The sequence below is a fragment of the Cetorhinus maximus genome, chromosome 12 (assembly GCF_964194155.1).
Source record: "Cetorhinus maximus chromosome 12, sCetMax3.hap1.1, whole genome shotgun sequence".
Lineage (NCBI taxonomy): Eukaryota > Metazoa > Chordata > Chondrichthyes > Lamniformes > Cetorhinidae > Cetorhinus > Cetorhinus maximus.
In genome coordinates this window covers 66,653,437-66,671,593 of record NC_135890.1, presented here as the reverse complement: position 1 = coordinate 66,671,593, position 18,157 = coordinate 66,653,437, and the positions used below count along the sequence as shown (strand labels likewise).

At 44.4% G+C, this 18,157-nt stretch overlaps 1 protein-coding gene across 1 annotated transcript in view; it reads left to right on the top strand.

Moving 5' to 3' along the window:
• The window catches only part of LOC144687535 (leucine-rich repeat-containing protein 75B-like), a 774,691-nt gene extending 762,647 nt beyond the window's left edge, over positions 1 to 12,044 (top strand). The window contains exon 4 of the mRNA XM_078553804.1: positions 10,873 to 12,044. Coding sequence (XP_078409930.1) covers positions 10,873 to 11,410 — 538 coding nt within the window. The 3' untranslated portion in view covers positions 11,411 to 12,044. The remainder of the gene's footprint in view (positions 1 to 10,872) is intronic.
• Positions 12,045 to 18,157: the final 6,113 nt, after the last annotated feature.

Genomic DNA, 18,157 nt, shown 5'->3' with positions numbered 1-18,157 from the left:
CTCTCTGTCCAGTGTACAATGGATCAGTATTCTCTCTCTACAATAAATGGGATCCTAATTCTGTATATTCTAAAGGTACATGTGAACCTCTCTCTAATGCAGAATTACACTTTGTGTAATATATGTGCTATGGTACACCCATGTCTGTCTAATCTGCAGTAACAGGGAGTTCCCTCTCCATATAATGTAAAATATAAGAGGGTACCTTTTTACACAGCAATTGCTTAGGATCTCTGAGCATGCAGTAGTGGCAGATTCAATCACAACTTTCAAAAGGGAATTGGATCATTAACTGAAGAGAAAAATTGCAGGGTTACAGGGAAAAGGGCAGGGGAGTGGGACTAACATAGTTGCTTATGCAAAGAATTAGCACAGACACACTGGGCCAAATGGCCTCCTTCTGTGTTCCCTCACTGACCTGAAGTATTTGGATCCTTTCCTTATCCATGTTCCCTTTAAAATGTTGTTGTTGTATATGTTGTCAACGCATGATACTTTTAGAATTCTGTGTGACAGCAGGTTTAGGTTCCCCTCTAACATTATGGATTGAGTGGCCTCTGTGTTCCGGAGCCGTACAACAGACTTGCTCACGTTTTGGGATGGGTAGGGGAACACCGTTCCTGAAAGGACAAAACTCTGGATGCTCTCTGGGAGTTAGTCCGGTTCAGGCACACATTGTGCCATGCCGTCCAAAGGGTAAGTTTCTGTGGCGAGAGTCTCTGCCTGCTCTGATGGCTGCATCCCCAGCTGTGAGAATTCTCTGCTCCTCCAAGTGTATGGTTGGAGGGTAGGCAACTTTTGAATTCCTCCATCAATACCAATCACTCAGCCCCTCATAGGTGCATGGGATTCTTAGGGACTTTACCCATCAGTCAAACGCAACTTGCTTCAGCCGTTCGAACTCGATGTAAGTTTGTGTGTGTTTCTTATGAATGTTCCGGAATTGCTGCCGATGTGCCTCCAGGACTAACTTGTAGGCACTGAGAATGGCAGCCTTGGTCTGCTCATAATTTATGGACACATCAGGAGGCAGCACGGAGTTGACCTCTTGGGCTCTCCCTGTTAGCTGCCCTTGAATTAAAAATGTCCAGATATCTGAGGGCCATTGTAGCTGTCCTGCTATTTACTCAAAAGTGGCAAAAAAATGATTCCACATCACTCTTCAAATATGCAAATGAATTTAGCATACTTAAGGACTGGCTTGGGGTTAGAGAGATAGGGGTTGGGCAGAGAGAAATTTTCCCTCACAGCTTCCAGCTGTCTGCTCTCTCTCCTTTTGGGCTGCAAATTCCATTTCCAATTTTCAGAGCTGGTATTCTTCTCTCTCCCTTTCTATCTCTCTTTCTCTTTCCTGTTCCCTTGCTCTCTCTTCTTCTGTTTCCCTCTACCTCTCTCTTTTGTTCTCTCTCCTTAAATTCTAGCTGTATTCTGAGATTTTCCAGCTTGAATTCGGCAAAGGGTGGGGGGGATTCAGAGTCATGGTTGAGCTCTACATCTAATTGCTGTACAGGCAATGTGAGATCCAAATGTTCCACCAACACCTGGATCAGTTCACTTCTCTTCACTTTACTGGGCAATTTTAACTGTACCTCCCTAGCTACAGCTTTCAGTTGTTCTGTGCTAAAAGCCACTAAAGTTTCACCATTTAAATTTCCTTGCTTCACCTACACCTGGGCATCAAACGTTGCCATTTTCTTAGCATTAGGGAAAAGGAATTTGCTGTGGTAAGTTAATTGTGTTTTAGAATTTGTTCCAGCCACTGAGTTTTCCTTGTTGGCTTCCAAATGACTCTTTTATCTCAAATTTGGGTCATGTCTACTTGGACTCTGGTCAATTTTTTTATTCATTCACAGCTTTGCTGGATGGGCTATCATTTATTGTCCATCCCTAGTTGCCCTAGAGAAGGTGGTGGTGAACTGCCTTCTTGAACCACTGCAGTCCATGTGGTGTAGGTACACCCACTGTGCTATTAGGAAGGGAGTTCCAGGATTTTGACCCAGCAACAGTGAAAGAACAGCGATATATTTCCAAGTCAGGATGGCGAGTGACTTGGAGGGGAACTTGCAGGTGGTGGTATTCACTTGTATTTGCTGCCCTTGTCCTTCTAGATGATAAGTCGTGGGTTTGGAGGGTGCTGTCTAAGGAGACTTGGTGAGTTCCTGCAGTGCATCTTGTAGATGGTACACACTGCTGCTACTGTGAGTAAGTGATGGAGGGAGTGAATGTTTGTGGATGTGATGCCAATCAACCGGGTTTCTTTGTCCATGGATGGTGTCGAGCTTCTTGAGTGTTGTTGGAGCTGCACTTATCCAGGCAAGTGGAGAGTATTCCATCACACTCCTGACTTGTGCCTTTAGATGGTGGACAGGCTTTGTGGAGTCAGGAGGTGAGTTACTCGTCGCACGATTTCTAGCCTCAAATCCAAATGGATTATCCATTTGACTTGAGTTTCCAATTTCTGTTACAGACAGGAGGGGGGTTAATTTAAAAAGCCCTGATTCCTCCTCTTGCCACTAATCCATAAACAGAAAGGTGTTTTTTTTTTTGCTTCCTCCTTAATAAGTGGTAGCATATTTCCCAACCCTTTGGTTTTGGTGTGATCCAATTTTTAGCAATAACCTGACAGCAAACTCAAGATGGGATGAACTCAAAGAGTTAGTTTGTTTTCACAGACTCAAATGGGGGAGGAGGGTAGTAACTTTGCCTCCTTTGCACTCATGCAGTAAGAGGGGGATATGAGAAAAGAAAGATTTACAGGGCAAAGACCACAGAGAAAGAAATATTGTTTCACGTGAGTCCAGAGTCCAGAATCAAAGTCCAATCAGGTATTCCTTCACGGAGGTCAGCAGGTTGAAAATCGATGCTGTATAATTCACTTTGGCAATGGAGTTGACTTCACACAAGAAGCTAGGCACACAGAGATAAATCAGTCTTACAGGTGAAGGTACAGAAGTTCCAGTGTAGATGAGGCCAGGTATTCAATCTGGGCAGAGGCCTGTTTCTGTGCTGCTGCTTGTAAATAGTAAGATGGCAGACTGAGCTTTGCAGTTCCACAAGGCAATATTCTTGGTCCCCCCAGGTAGAACCATAGAACCATAGAACACTACAGCACAGAAAACAGGCCATTCGGCCCTTCTAGTCTGTGTCGAAATATTATTCCGCTAGTCCCATTGACCTGCACCTAGTCCATAACCCTCCAGACTTCTCCCATCCATGTATCTATCTAATTTATTCTTAAAACTTAAGAGTGAGCCCGCATTTACCACGTCAGATGGTAGCTCGTTCCACACTCTCACCACTGTCTGAGTGAAGAAGTTCCCCCTAATGTTCCCCCTAAACCTTTCCCCTTTCACCCTAAAGCCATGTCCTCTCGTGTTTATTTCTCCTAATCTAAGTGGAAAGAGCCTACTCGCATTTACTCTGTCTATACCCCTCACAATTTTGTAAACTTCTATCAAATCTCCCCTCATTTTTCTACGCTCCAAGGAATAAAGTCCTAACCTGTTCAATCTTTCCCTGTAACTCAACTCCTGAAGACCCAGCAACATCCTAGTAAATCTTCTCTGCACTCTCTCAATCTTACTGATATCCTTCCTGTAGTTAGGCGACCAGAACTGCACACAATACTCCAAAGTTGGCCTCACCAATGTCTTATACAACCTCACCATAACATCCCAACTCCTATACTCAATACTTTGATTTATGAAGGCCAGTATGCCAAAAGCTTTCTTTACAACCTTGTCTACCTGTGACGCCACTTTCAGGGAATTATGTATCTGAACTCCCAGATCCCTTTGTTCCTCCGCACTCCTCAGTGCCCTACCATTTACTGTGTATGTCCTACCTTGGTTTGATCTTCCAAAATGTAGCACCTCACACTTTTCTGCATTAAATTCCATCTGCCATTTTCTGGCCCATTTTTCCAGTTGGTCCAGATCCCCCTGCAAGCTTTGAAAGCCTTCCTCGCTGTTCACAACGCCTCCAATCTTAGTGTCATCAGTAAACTTGCTGATCCAATTTACCACATTATCATCCAAATCATTGATATAGACAACAAACAACAATGGTCCCAGTACAGATCCCTGAGGCACACCACTAGTCACAGACCTCCAGTCTGAGAAGCAATCATCCACTACCACTCTCTGTCTTCTCCCACACAGCCAATTTCGAATCCAGTTTACAACCTCTCCATGGATACCAAGTGTCTGAACCTTCTGAACTAACCTCCCATGTGGGACCTTGTCAAAGGCCTTACTAAAGTCCATGTAGACAACATCCACAGCCTTTCCTTCATCTACTTTCTTGGTAACCTCCTCGAGAATCTTTACAAGGTTAGTTAAACATGACCTACAACGCACAAAGCCATGCTGACTATCCTTAATCAGCCCTTGGCTGTCTAAATAATTATTTATCCGATCTCTCAGAACACCTTCCAATAATTTACCTACTACTGACGTCAGGCTCACTGGCCTGTAATTACCTGGTTTACTTTTGGAGCCTTTTTTAAACAACGGAACAACATGAGCTACCCTCCAATCCTCCAGCACCTCACCCGTGGCTAAGGACATTTTAAATATTTCTGCCAGGGCCTCTGCAATTTCTACACTAGTCTCCCTCAAGGTCCGAGGGAATATCATATCAGGCCCGGGGGATTTATCTACCTTTATTCGCTGTAAGGCAGCAAGCACCTCCTCCTCTTTAATCTCTATATGTTCCATGAAACTACTGCTTGTTTCCCTTCCTTCCTTATACGCTATGCCAGTTTCCTGAGTAAATACTGATGCAAAAAAAACTGTTTAAGATCTCCCCCATCTTGTGAGGCTCCACACATAGACGACCACTCTGGTCTTCAAGGGGACCAATTGTGTCCCTTACTATCCTTTTACTCTTAATATACTTGTAGAAACCCTTTGGGTTTACCTTCACATTATCTGCCAAAGCAACCTCATGTCTTCTTTTTGCCTTCCTGATTTCCTTTTTTAGTATTTTCTTACATTTTCTATACTCTACAAGTACCTCATTTGCTTCTTGTTGCCTATACCTGCTATACACCTCTCTCTTCTTCTTAACCAGATTACCAATATCCCTTGAAAACCAAGGTTCCCTATGCCTGTTAATTTTGCCTTTAATCCTGACAGGAACATGCAAACTCTGCACTCTCAAAATTTCGCCTTTGAATGCCTTCCACTTACTGAACACATCCTTGCCAGAAAACAACTTATGCCAATCCACTCTTCTTAGATCCTTTCTCATTTCCACAAAATTGGCCTTTCTCCAATTTAGAATCTCAACTCGAGGACCAGACCTATCCTTATCCATAATTAGCTTAAAACTAATGACATTATGGTCACTGGACCCAAAATGTTCGCCTACACATACTTCTGTCACCTGACCTGTCTGGTTCCCTAATAGGAGATCAAGTATTGCATCCTCTCTCGTTGGTACCTCAATATATTGATTTAGAAAACTTTCCTGAACACATTTGACAAACTCCAAGCCATCCAGCCCTTTTACAGTATGGGAGTCCCAGTCAATATGTGGAAAGTTAAAATCTCACACTATCACAACTTTCTGTTTCTTACATTGGTCTGCTATCTCTCTACAGGTTTGCTCCTCCAATTCTCTCTGACTATTAGGTGGTCTATAATACAACCCTATTAGTGTGGCCACACTTTTCCCATTCCTCAGCTCCACCCATATGGCCTCTGTAGACGAGCCCTCCGGGCTGTCCTGTCTATGCACAGCTGTGATATTTTCCCTGACTAGTAATGCCACTCCTCCCCCTTTCATCCCTCCCCCTCTATCATGTCTGAAACAACGGAACCCTGGAACATTGAGCTGCCAGTCCTGCCCCACCTGCAACCAAGTCTCACTAATAGCAATAATGTAGTAATCCCACGTGCCAATCCATGCCCTAAGCTCATCTGCCTTTCCGACAATACTCCTTGCATTGAAATAGATGCACCTGAGAACATTTCTATCATGTACGGACCCTTGATTTCTGTCTACACATGCATTCCTCGCTTGACCTTTATCCTCCTCCACCTCACTATCTGCTCTAACACTCTGGTTCCCCTCCCCCTGCAAATCTAGTTTAAACACCCCGGAGCAGCACCAGCAAACCTCCCCGCAAGGATGTTAGTCCCCCTCCAGTTCAGGTGCAAACCGTCCCGTCGGAACAGGTCCCACCTTCCCTGGAACAGAGCCCAATTGTCAAGAAACATGAAGCCCTCCCTCCTGCACCATCTCCTTAGCCACGTATTTAGCTGCATTATCCTCCTATTTCTAGCCTCACTAGCATGTGGCACGGGTAGCACTTCTGAGATCGCAACCGTGGAGGTCCTGTCCTTCAACTTTGCACCTAACTCCCTAAACTCTCTTTGCAGGACCTCCTCCTCCTTCCTATCCACGTCATTGGTCCATACATGGAGCACGACATCTGGCTGCTCACCCTCCCTCCTCAGAATACTGAGAACTCGATCCGAGATACCGTGGACCCTGGCACCAGGGAGGCAACAGACCATCCGGGATTCTCGATCTCTCCCACAGAACCTCCTACCTGTTCCCCTAACTATCGAACCCCCTATCACTACTGCTCTCCTCTTTTCCCTCCCTCCTTTCTGAGCTGAGGGTCCAGCCTCGGTGCCAGAGACGCGACCACTACAACTTGTCCCTGGTAGGTCGTCCCCACCAACAGTATCCAAAACGGTATACCTATTGTTGATGGGAATGGCCACAGGGGTGCTCTGCTCTTTCTGTCTATTCCCCTTCCCTCTCCTGACATTCACCCAGCTGCCTGCCTCCTGACTTTTAGGAGTGACTGTCTCCCTGAAACTCCTGTCTATTACTGCCTTTGCCTCCTCTATGATCCAAAGTTCATCCAGCTCCAGCTCCAGTTCCCTAACTTGGCTTCTCAGGAGCTGTAGCTGGATGCACCTTTTGCAGGTGTAGTCATCAGGGGCAATTGTGCTGTCCATGACTTCCCACACGCTGCATTCGGAGCACTCGACTGCCCCAACTGCTGCCTCCATTACCTACTCCTAATTTACTTAAAAGGACTTTACCCGGCCCTACCCCACTGGGAGCAAGCTCGTACTCAGCCTCTGCTCGCCGAAGCCTCTCGAGCCAAAGCCTCAAAGCTCCACTCCTTCACTGGGCCACTCACACACTGGCCGCTCCTCTTCAACTTCCCCTCCTTTTATTTCCAATCTCCGCGCTCTTTTTCAACTGACCTGCCTTCAAGATCCGCGCTCTTTTTCAAATGACCTCCCCCACGCTCTCCGCGCTCTTTTTCAACTGACCTGCCTTCAAGATGTCATGGTTCATGTCACATGACTCCCACCTCTTCACACTGTCTTTGACAAAGGGTGTGTATTCCCTGTCTTGGGTCTCTGAGATAGCTAAATGTCTCAACCATTATGAATTGAAAGGAAGGTTTCAGGACCCTTTGTCCTAGCAGACGACTAGACTCCAGTTGTCCACCTGGGTTATGAAATGCAGATGGCCTTTGTGTAGCTCTCTTTGAATTTGGTCTGTGCTGCCCACAATTTGTCATGAGTATCTCTTCAGAGATAATGAGGTGCAAGTTTCTTTGAGGCTGTCAAATAGCTCCTTATGTTCAGGAGCCACAGACAGACATAGCTTCAGCCATTTTAAAAGGTCTTTGTCCAGTTTTTAAAAATTTAGAAATAGCCATGAGGATATCTATAGATATTTTATAAAAAACATACAGTGTGACTAAGGTCCCCTCACAACTGCAAAGCTGAACCAGATTAACTACAGGAGAATTTGAAAAGCTGGAGAATTGGGCTGATGAAATTCAATGTAGAGACATGCAAAGTGCTTCACATGGGGACAAACAATCCAGGGAGGATTGTTAAATGGGAAGACAATAATGGAGAATGGAAGAGATAGGGATCCTTAATGACAATAACTTGAGGCAATCGCAGTAATGATCATTGGCAGTGAATACAAAGCAAATCAGATGCCAGGAGGTATTACAAGGTCAATATTGAGCAGAAATTGTAAGGTAATCCTGGCATCTTATAAATCATTGCTGTGATCGTAAGTTTGTGTGTGCAGTTGTGGTCACAACAGTGCAGAAAAGGCATTGCAGATGTTGAAAGAATATAGAAGAGAGATTACAGAACGATTGAGAGGATGGAGAGATTAGATTATGAGGAGTAATTATGTAAATTATGCATGTTCCAACTGAGAAGAGCTGGTTTCAAGATGATTGATATTTTTAAGATCCTAAAGGGATTAGATAATGTCAACTATGATGACTTCTTTCACTTTTTTCAGAACATTAGAACCAAAGGACATGGTCTGTATGTGAAGAGGTTTAAGAATGGATATAGCATATATCTGGATTAGACATTCATTGCCATATCTGGCTGGACCAAATGAAGCACTATCAGGTTCTGTTCTCCTCTTTCAAAGCTGCTCGATTCCACAATCATCCTGAAATACAATGATAACCCTCGCTGCTTTTCTCTACTGCAACCCATTTTCTTAAACCCCTTCACTCTCACCTCCAACAGCAAGTGTGAGGAGCTCAAGGACTTCCTTGTCATTAAAACTGAGATCATCTGAGCAGCTGCCTCTGCTGTTTCCCTCCCTACCACTAGCCCTTTAGGTGAAACTTCCTTTAATGCTTCTTCTGTCATTCTAGCCCTGAGATCACATCTCTCTCTTTCTCTCCTATCGCCCCTCATGATCTCTTCTAACTCATCTTGTCCAAGAGGCCCCCTCCTGCTCCCTCACCTATATTCTCACCAAAGAACTTCTCCTCCTGGTCCCTGTGTTAGCTGATATTGTTAACAGTCCTCTGTCTTCAGATGTTGTCTCTGTCTTTCACATCTGCTGTTATCACCCCTTTCCTCAAAAAACCAACTCCTAACCTCACTATCCTAAGAAACCAAGATCTCATCTCCAACCTCCCTTCTTTCCAAACTCCTTGATTGTGTTGTTGCTCCCAAGTCCATCCCCATCTTTCCCAGAATTCCAACTTTGAATCCCTCCAATCAGGTTTCCATTCCTGCCAGTGCCAAACAATTCTTATCAAAGTCACAAATGACATTCTATGTGATTGTGACAAAGGTAAACTTTCCTTCCTTGTCCTTCTCGACCTCTCTGCAGCCTTTGACATGGTTGACCACACCATTCTCTTCCAACCCCTCTCCACTGTCATCTAGCTGGGTGGGACTGCACGCACCTGGTTCCATTCTTATCTATCTAATCATAGCCAGAGAATCACTTGCAATGGTTCTCTTCACAATTCCGCAGCATTGGCCTCCCCCTGTGAACACCCTTAGCATGTTTTGCTATGCTAAAGGTGCAAAATAAATTCAAATTCTGGTTGTTGTTGAAACAATATTTCAGTGAGTGAATGGTCAGTCTATGGTACAGACTCCCTGGAGAAATGTTGGAAGCGTTTCATTCAATCATATGAAAATTAGATTTCTTTCAGAAAATCACACCATAGGATACAGTATTTGAGTAATTTGAGACGTGACGTGCTAAATGCTGTGTTCTTGTGAGGAACAGATTACTTTAGGTCTGTGGTTCCCAGAACTCCCTACCAGTGGGGTTTTCCTCACTTCATGTCTGTGTCAGTACGGACAATAACTGATTGAGATTGATCGCTGTGATTAACCAACAACTTCTTTATTATTATATCATGCAACTATCAGGATGGTCGAAGGTAAACAAGATGGTCTTGCTCTTTTCTCCGAATTGCGGGAATCGGTCGGAATCAACAACACATCTGTGAAGAGCAGGGATTCTTCTCAAATATCCATCTAGCTTAGCCCCACAGGGAAATTGCGGTGACATTACTGCTCCTGATTATTTAAAGATAATTGGTGTCCTGCCAGCTCTTGTCGGGCCTGCAAGAATCGAGAGGAAAACCCAGGTTGCAAGAGCATTCACCAACAACTGCCCCCGTTATCAGACCCAATTAAACTGTCCAGCTCATGTCTGTGCACTTCATTCGTATTTCTTCATTTTTGTTCTCTATTTTCTGTTTGACAGTAGTGTTGTGGATCAGACCACTTAAGAAGTTAGGTTCATAGAGTTTAGAGTTAGAGTTGGTACACTAACACTGTATTATAGACCTACCCTCTGAAGACTCTCTCTACCTAACTGTGCCAATCTGACATTCTGTAGCCTTTCAGAGTGTGATTGATCATTTGATGCCAAATTCTGAGCAGCTTTGAAGTTGAATACTTGAGCTGAACTGCCCACAGATAACCGCCCATTATTTTGGCAGGTGTCAATCCACAGCCCAGGGTCTAACACCAGTGTTCTGACCCACAAATCTGCCCAATTTCCTACGTCATGTAATTGTTTGACCAACAAACCACCATACTTCAATTTTCCTTTAATACCATGTCAGGTTAACTGGTTCAAGTTGGTTTTTGCTGGAACTACTGGCATTCCCAATAAGGGTCTAATGTGAATACAAATGAAAAACATAAAGAGTCCAACATAGACTAGCTCAGGAATCTGCCTTTAAATAAATACTCAAGTTCCTGGCTGCCTCACGAGCATGGGCTTGATCTGTGTCTCACTCCGCCAGCGCACGCCTGATTTCATTCAGCAGAATAGCTGATGTTAAGGTACAAAACCTGCACAAGTTGCCTAGCTCATCAATGTAGCCTTAACATACAGAATTTCAGATGTAGCGAAACCTAACTTTTTTATTGGGATCCACTGTTCTTCCAATCTAAGGATCATGTTATAGTTAAAGGATGGGCTAGAATCCCTTTGTAAGATTGTGCAGGTCAGGTTGAGAGCAGGGTGTTAGACATGGCAGGTCGGTAAGAAGGAACAATGATTAAAATAATCTATTATTTGTCTTTCTTTTAGCTTAAAGGCTGCACTGCAGAAGAACCTCACTAATGACTCCTTGAATCTATCGGGAATGCCACTATCTCCCAGGGACATTCACCGTGTCGCCTACTACTTGCAGCTGAATGGAGACCATCTAACCTCCATCGATCTGAGCTTCACTGAGTTGTCTGATGATGGCCTACACCTTCTGTTGCCCTTCCTGGCAGCCCTTCCGAAACTAACCAACCTGGCACTGAATGGAAACCGCCTGACCCGGCTCATTCTCAAGGAAATGACTGAGATGATGAAGGAGCCTAACAAGTATCCAGCGCTGTCCTGGATCGACCTGGGAAACAATGCGGATATCTGCTCCATGCCCCAGCCTCTCCTGGTGGGTTTACGCCGGCGCTGCAGCCTGCAGGGGGCACTGCCTACTATCCAGGAGTACACAGAAGGTCAGTCCAGTGACCAGATGGAGCAGGAGCAGGGGGTCAACCAATCAGAAGAGGATGAAGACAGCCCTTGGCCCATTCTGCAGAGGGAAATGGGGGCACAGGGATACTGTCAGAGGTGATTGTGTGTTAATGAGAGGTTTGAATTTTGAGAAATGTGTTCAGTAAAGAGGGACTCTGAAACCAGTTTAGACTTCAGCCAGTTGTTAAACACCTGGCCAACTGAACTGCCATTATTTGAAAGTGTGCCGCAGCAAAGCACCCATAAATCCCTTCAATTTGTCCATGAGTGAATTATGTATCATATGATTGATGGTACACCTTTGAGCAAGGCAGGGTTTCATTGGAAGATGAAGCTGAAGAAACTCCATCCTTGTTGGCTGATCACACCAGTTCCTTTAAGAAAAGGAACAAAAGTTGACTTTGATGCAAAATCTTTCTAAGGGCTGAGAAAGGAAGACGTAATGTCAAAGTGGGCTGAAGTGACATAATAAGATTTTATGCAGGAAGATGCTTCCCTACTGGTGTTGTCCAGACATCCAATGTGTTTGTGTTTTGGTAATTGCAAAACTAAAGAAATATTAAATTGACTCAGTGTGTTGTGTAGCGTAAAACTGTCATGTGGCTGGAGGAGCACCCTCACTATATCTAAACATTGTCGAATTCACTGAGACTCACTGTGGAGACATCAAAAACAGTCAGATGTGAACTCGTGTGTGTGTGTGTGTGTGTGTATACATGTGCGTGTTGCATATGTGTGTGGGTTGTGTGTGTGTGTGCATGTGTGTGCTGTCTATGCATGTGTGTGCTGTGTGTACACATATGTGTTGTGTGTGCGTGTAGGTGTATTTATCCATGTATCTTTCCCCGTTCCCTTTATCCTGCTCCTATTTAAATGTCATGTGTCTGTAATCTCTTCCTGTTCTGATGAAGAGTCTGGTGTTTGAAATGTTAACTCTTCCTGCTCACTCCACAGACACTGAATTAACCAGTTGAGTGTTTCCAGGTCTCTCTGCTTCTTGTTTCAGATTTCCAGCACCTGCAGCTTGTTGGTTTTCCTCTGTGTGTAAACTGACTTGTGTGTTTTGGCTAACTCAACACTGCTATATCTGTAACAGTACTGATCTTTTCAGTCTTGAAGGCACACAGCTCTGTAACGTGTCCCAGTTGCTCCTGCACAGAGATCAGTGGTTCAAGCTGCCAAACTTCTCTCCTAACTGTGTTTGACAATTGTTTGCTTGTTCATTTGTTTTCCCATTTTCAGTTTTGCATATGTGTGCAATTCTTTTTTTTAAACTTAGGTTTGAAAGTTCAGGGGTCAACGCTATGATTTCAGTCTCCTGACAATTTCCCTCACATCAGCAATTGGAGTGAGGAGTCTGAGCAACCTGAAAATCATGATGGCTGTAAATCTAATACATTGACATGGGCCAGGACATCAGGGGAACTCCCCTGCTCTCCTTCCAGCAGTACCATGGCATCCTTAGGGGACAAATGGGGCCTTGTTCTCATCTGAAAGACAACATCTCTGACAGTGCAGCACTCCTTCAGTACTGCACTGGAGTGTCAGCCCGGATCATGTGCTTAACTCTCTGGAGTGGGTCTTGAACAATTCTAGGACCCCTAACTCCTGCTCTCGTTGCGTGAAACTCAGTATCGGAAATCCTAAATCATAGAAATTTACCTACAAATTCTGTCAGAATGAAACTGGGGCTTCCAAAGTAAAAACTCATCATAATTCTAACAAAGATGGTCACATGTTGCAACTTGGGCAGAGGCTGACTTTGGGAAAGGGAGGAAGGTCTTCTTACATTGATAGATATTTCTTGGATAAAGGTTTTAAGGGGGAATGGAGCAAAGGCGGGAAATTGATTTGATATTGTAAACAACCATGATTGATCTGAACAGCAGAGTAGGCCTGAGGGGCTGAATGGCCTTCCTATATTCCCAACCCCTGCCCCACCCATGAAGCCCAATTCAGTCTCCTTCTAACTTAACAACAACAAAACTTACATAAGGAGGGAACAGCCATTGTTCAATATCCTTCTCATCAATCAGTCCCACCAGTCCTAATCAATTCCCCTCTGAATAACCATATCCAATGCTTGAACTCTCAGACAAGAGATCATTTTGAGAGAGCACAGAGCATGAGTTGACGATTCAGGTGTGACTTGGTGGGTCACATTCTCATTGCTGAGTTAGAAAGTTGAGAGTTTGAATTACATTCCACAGACCTGAGCACAACAACCTAGACTGGCACTCCAGAGCAGTACTGAGGGAGTGTTGGTTGCACCGTTGAAAATACCATCTTTCTGATGAGGTGTTAAAGTGAGGCCTCATTGGCTCTCTTAGGGAAATGCTGAAGATCCCACGGCACTATCTGAAGAGCAGGGGGCAGGGGAGTTCACCCCAGTATCCCGGACAATTTTTATCACAACATCACAAAAACAAATTACCAGATCATTATCGCATTGCTGTTTGTGGGAGCTTGCTGTGCAAAAGTTAGATGCCACGTTTCCTACATAAACACCCCAACAGCATTTCATTGGCTATGAAGTTGTTTGGGACTTCCCCGAGGATGCGAAAGACACTATGGAAATGCAAGCCTTTCTTTCTTTCCTTTGTTTGTATTGCAGCCTTACAGGAGACAGAATCTCCCCGAACTACCCCCTTTACCACCCACTTCAAAGCCCCACTTCCCTGGCATCTGTTATTACTGCCTGGGGGTATGGCCCTTTCGCCCCAGATTTCCCTTCTCCCTCCTGACCTCCTCACAGTTCCACCTGGAATCTGAACGCTTCATCATAGAACAGTTTGCCTGTTTCAGTTCTGTGAGTTCTGCCTTGAAATCTGGTTGAATCCAGAAAATGCTGTGTGATTAATGGCTTCAACATTAACTGTAAACTCCACCCTTGGTACTAAACTTTTAACAATCTTACAATGTGCTGGATGTCATATTCAGAAAAGAAATGAGTCAGAGAGCCATCAATATGCAGACCATCCCAGTGCACAAGTTCCAGAGCCTAGGAGTCAACCCCTTGCACCCTCACCAAGCCTGGCATTGATATATGTGAAGGTGAACATGGAGTGAATTACCAGATACACAAAAGAGAAATCGATAGGTAGATTTAACCTCCTCTGCTCTCGGAAGGGACTGGCATTGTCAGTTTCTGGCAAGTTACTCTACTGTTCATAAGGTGATTGATTGTATTGTTCCTGTTCCATCTCAGTGAGTGGGGCTGTGGCAGAACATGGTATAACAGTGGACTGAGTTGTGTTTTAATAAAGCACAATATGACTTTCATGTCAATAACAGGACACTGACCCCTGTTTTCCTCACTCATTGACGTTTTATTCCATTGATGCTGCAATTCCCAAAGATGGCAAAAATGAACTACTGCATTATACACTGTACAAGCCAGGAAAGTCTACACCCAACTCTGTCTGCTTATTTAAATAGACTGACGTTTGGTGGACTGCACAAACAGCTGTGCCAACCCCTGGGTTAATGTATCTCTGGCTAGGCCAGCATTTATTACCCATACCTAATTGCCCTTGAGAAGCTGGTGGTGAGCTGCCTTCTTGAATCGCTGCAGACCATGTGGTGTGGGTACACCTACAGTGCTGCTAGGGAGGGAAAAGGCAATACTCTGCTATATCAGCAAAAGACGCTCATTTTTTCCATTGCCTCTCGGGCCTTGCTGTTAATGGGTGTGCAGTGGAAGCAGGATGTGTTATAAAGTTGTAGCCCCGTAATCACGTCGTTGGCAAGCCAAGTACTGAATGCATTAGTGAACCACACAAACCCACGGAGTCGCTAGGGTTGATCCCTGGTCTGAGTTGAGCTAACCAGTCTCTTCTGGCAAGCTGCAACTGCCACCCATGGCTTAAGGAGGGGAACATTTAGCCAAGGCTTCAATGCCTGATTGTTACCCACTGACTTCTGACTCATGAACTTGAACATAAAGAATAACTATTTGAGACAGTGGAGTTGGCCGTGTGATGGATCAGTACACTGACCAGCTGCTGTCACTTCAGAGATAAGTAGGAAGAAAGTGCGGGAGATAGTCACATCTGTTCATTAACTTGATTTTTTTCAGTTTTCTCTGTACTCCGAAAGTTCTCTCTTACCTTTGGAGAAGCAAATAAGCTGCACCATTGGTCATTCATTGTTAGCCTAATATTCTCCATGTGCACATTGCTCTGTCAGTTAGAGTCTGTGGATTTATTGAAAAGCAAAAAAAAATCACAAAAAATCAACTAAAGAGAGAAGGTCACTTCATGCTGCTGTATAGCTGGAATCCATTAGCCATTGTTACACTGTCAGGAACCTGGGCTGATATAAGCACAGCCTGTGTAATAATGTTAATGTCTTAATGTGTCATTGTACTTCTATATCCTTCAATAAATGGTTTGGATATGATATTTTCTGCCATTTCTACCACTTTTTTGGGGTTAGAAATTACTGAGGAACATTAATAGAGAACAGAGCTTGGGGTTTAAGATTATTAAAAGCTTTAATATGAAGCTGAAGTTAAAGAGAGATCAGAAAAGGATGAGACAGGAATCATAGGAACACAGGAGCAGGAGTAGGCCATTCAGCCCATCGAGTCTGCTCCACTATTCAATACAATCATGGGTGACTATCCACTTCAATGCCTTTTTCCCACACTATCCCCATATCCCTTTACATCATTGGTATTTAGAAATCTGTCTGCTTTAAACATACTCAATGACTGAGCTTCCACAGCCCTCTGGGGTAGAGAATTCCAAAGATTCACAACCCTCTGAGTAAAAAGGTTTCTCCTTATCTTGGCCCTATGTGGCTTCCCCCTTATTTTGAAATGGTGTCCCCTGGTTCTAGACTCCCCAGCCAGGGGAAACATCTTACCTGCATCTACCCTGTCTGTCCCTTTAAGCATTTTGTAGGTTTCAATGAGATCATCTCTCATTCTTCGAAACACTAGAGAATACAGGCTCAGTTGACGAGGGCACCCAGGTCCCTTTCTACATCTACACTTTCTAATCTCTCACCATTTAAGAAACATTCTGCACATCTGTTCCTCCTACTAAAGTGGATAACCTCACATTTTCCACATTATATTCCATCTGCCATATTCTGCCCACTCACTAAATATGTCCAAATCCCCTTGAAACTGCTTTGCATCTTCCTCACAACACACATTCCCGCCTAGCTTTGTGTCATCTGTGAACTTGGAAATATTACGTTTGGTCCCCATATCCAAATCATTGATATATATTGTGAACAGCTGGGGCCCAAGTACTGACCCTTGCGGTACCCCACTAGTCACAGCCTGTCAACTCTCTGTTTATTCCTACTCTCTGTTTTCTGCCTGTTAGCCAATCCTTAATCCATGCCAGTATATTGCCTCCTATCCCATGTGCTTTAATTTTGCTAATCAACCTCCTGTGGGGAACTTTATCAAAAGCCTTCTTAAAATCCAAGAACACTATGTCCACTGATTCCCCTTTATCAATTCTATTATTGCCATCCTCAAAAAATTCCAACAGGTTCGTCACACACGATTTCCCATTCATAAATCTATGTTGACTATGCCCAATCAGATCATTATTGTCTAAGTGTCCCTTTATCACATCCTATATAACAGATTCCAGCATTTTCCCTATTACTGATGTAAGGCTAGCAGGTCTGCAGTTCCGTGTTTTCTCTCTCCCCCCCTTCTTAAATAGTGGGGTGACATTTGCTACCTTCCAATCTGCAGGAACCATCCAGAATATATAGAATTTTGGAAGATGATCAAGGGACATGCGAGCTAAATTTGCAGATGAACAAAGACAGTTAGGAAAGTATATTGTGAAGAAGACATAAGGAGTTTGCCGACGGATATAAGCCAGAATTTTATGTCTACCGGGTGGGCGCCGCCCGACTCGAACAGACATGAAACCCCGCAGGCGAGCAATCTTAAGATTGGCGAGCGCACGCGGGTGTCGAAGCTGCGCCTGCCAATAATTAAAGGGCTATTTAAGGCCATTAAAAAGGAAACTGGTCACGATTTTACGTTGCCTGTGCAATTTCACGCTCATTGCACAGGCAAAACGGGCAGCCCACTTTTAACAAAACCTCATCCAAGGGCGGGATAAAACGGGTCCGCAGCATTGCCATTGTGAGTAGTGAGGAGCTTAGGAGATAGTTTGCTGCTTATTTGAACCTAACAGCTTCATCTCTGTTCTGAGCTTCAGCCTTAACATTTCTAGGCTTCATTTCAAGTCTCATTGGTGTCTCCAAGAACCCCAGATGATTTTGATCTTGTGGACTCTTCCGGGCATCAGACAGTCTTCTGTTACCCTGGTAATAGGGATTGTGCTCTCCGCTGGTGGCACCTCCTCTGAGGAGGAAGAGAGGGGTAGACGGGAGAGCAGGCCAGGTGTCCCTATGCAGCTTCCAAGAGAGCGACCTGTGGGAGGAGAGGTGCAGGCACAAGGGGTGCAGGGCCAGCAGGTAGTCCAAGGCAGAAGGGGCCGCAGGAGACGTCACTATCCTGCTGCCAGGGTTTACAGGCAGTGATGCAGCTACCTCAATATGTCCGAGGTACAGTGCCTAAGGAGGCTCTGCCTCTCCAGGGAGACTGTGACCTCCATTTGTCAGATGATTGGGCCTGAGGTCACCTCAAACTGTGTGGGTGGACACACCATGCCAGTGGCTCTGAAGGTCACATTGGCCCTCAACTTCTATTAAGGGATAGAAGCATAGACTATTTTCTAAATGGGGAAAGAATTTAGAAATCTGGAGTGCAAAGGGACTTGGGAGTCCTAGTCCAGGATTCTCTTAAGGTTAACTTGCAGGTTGACGTGGTAGTTAGGAAGGCAAATGCAATGTTGGCATTTAT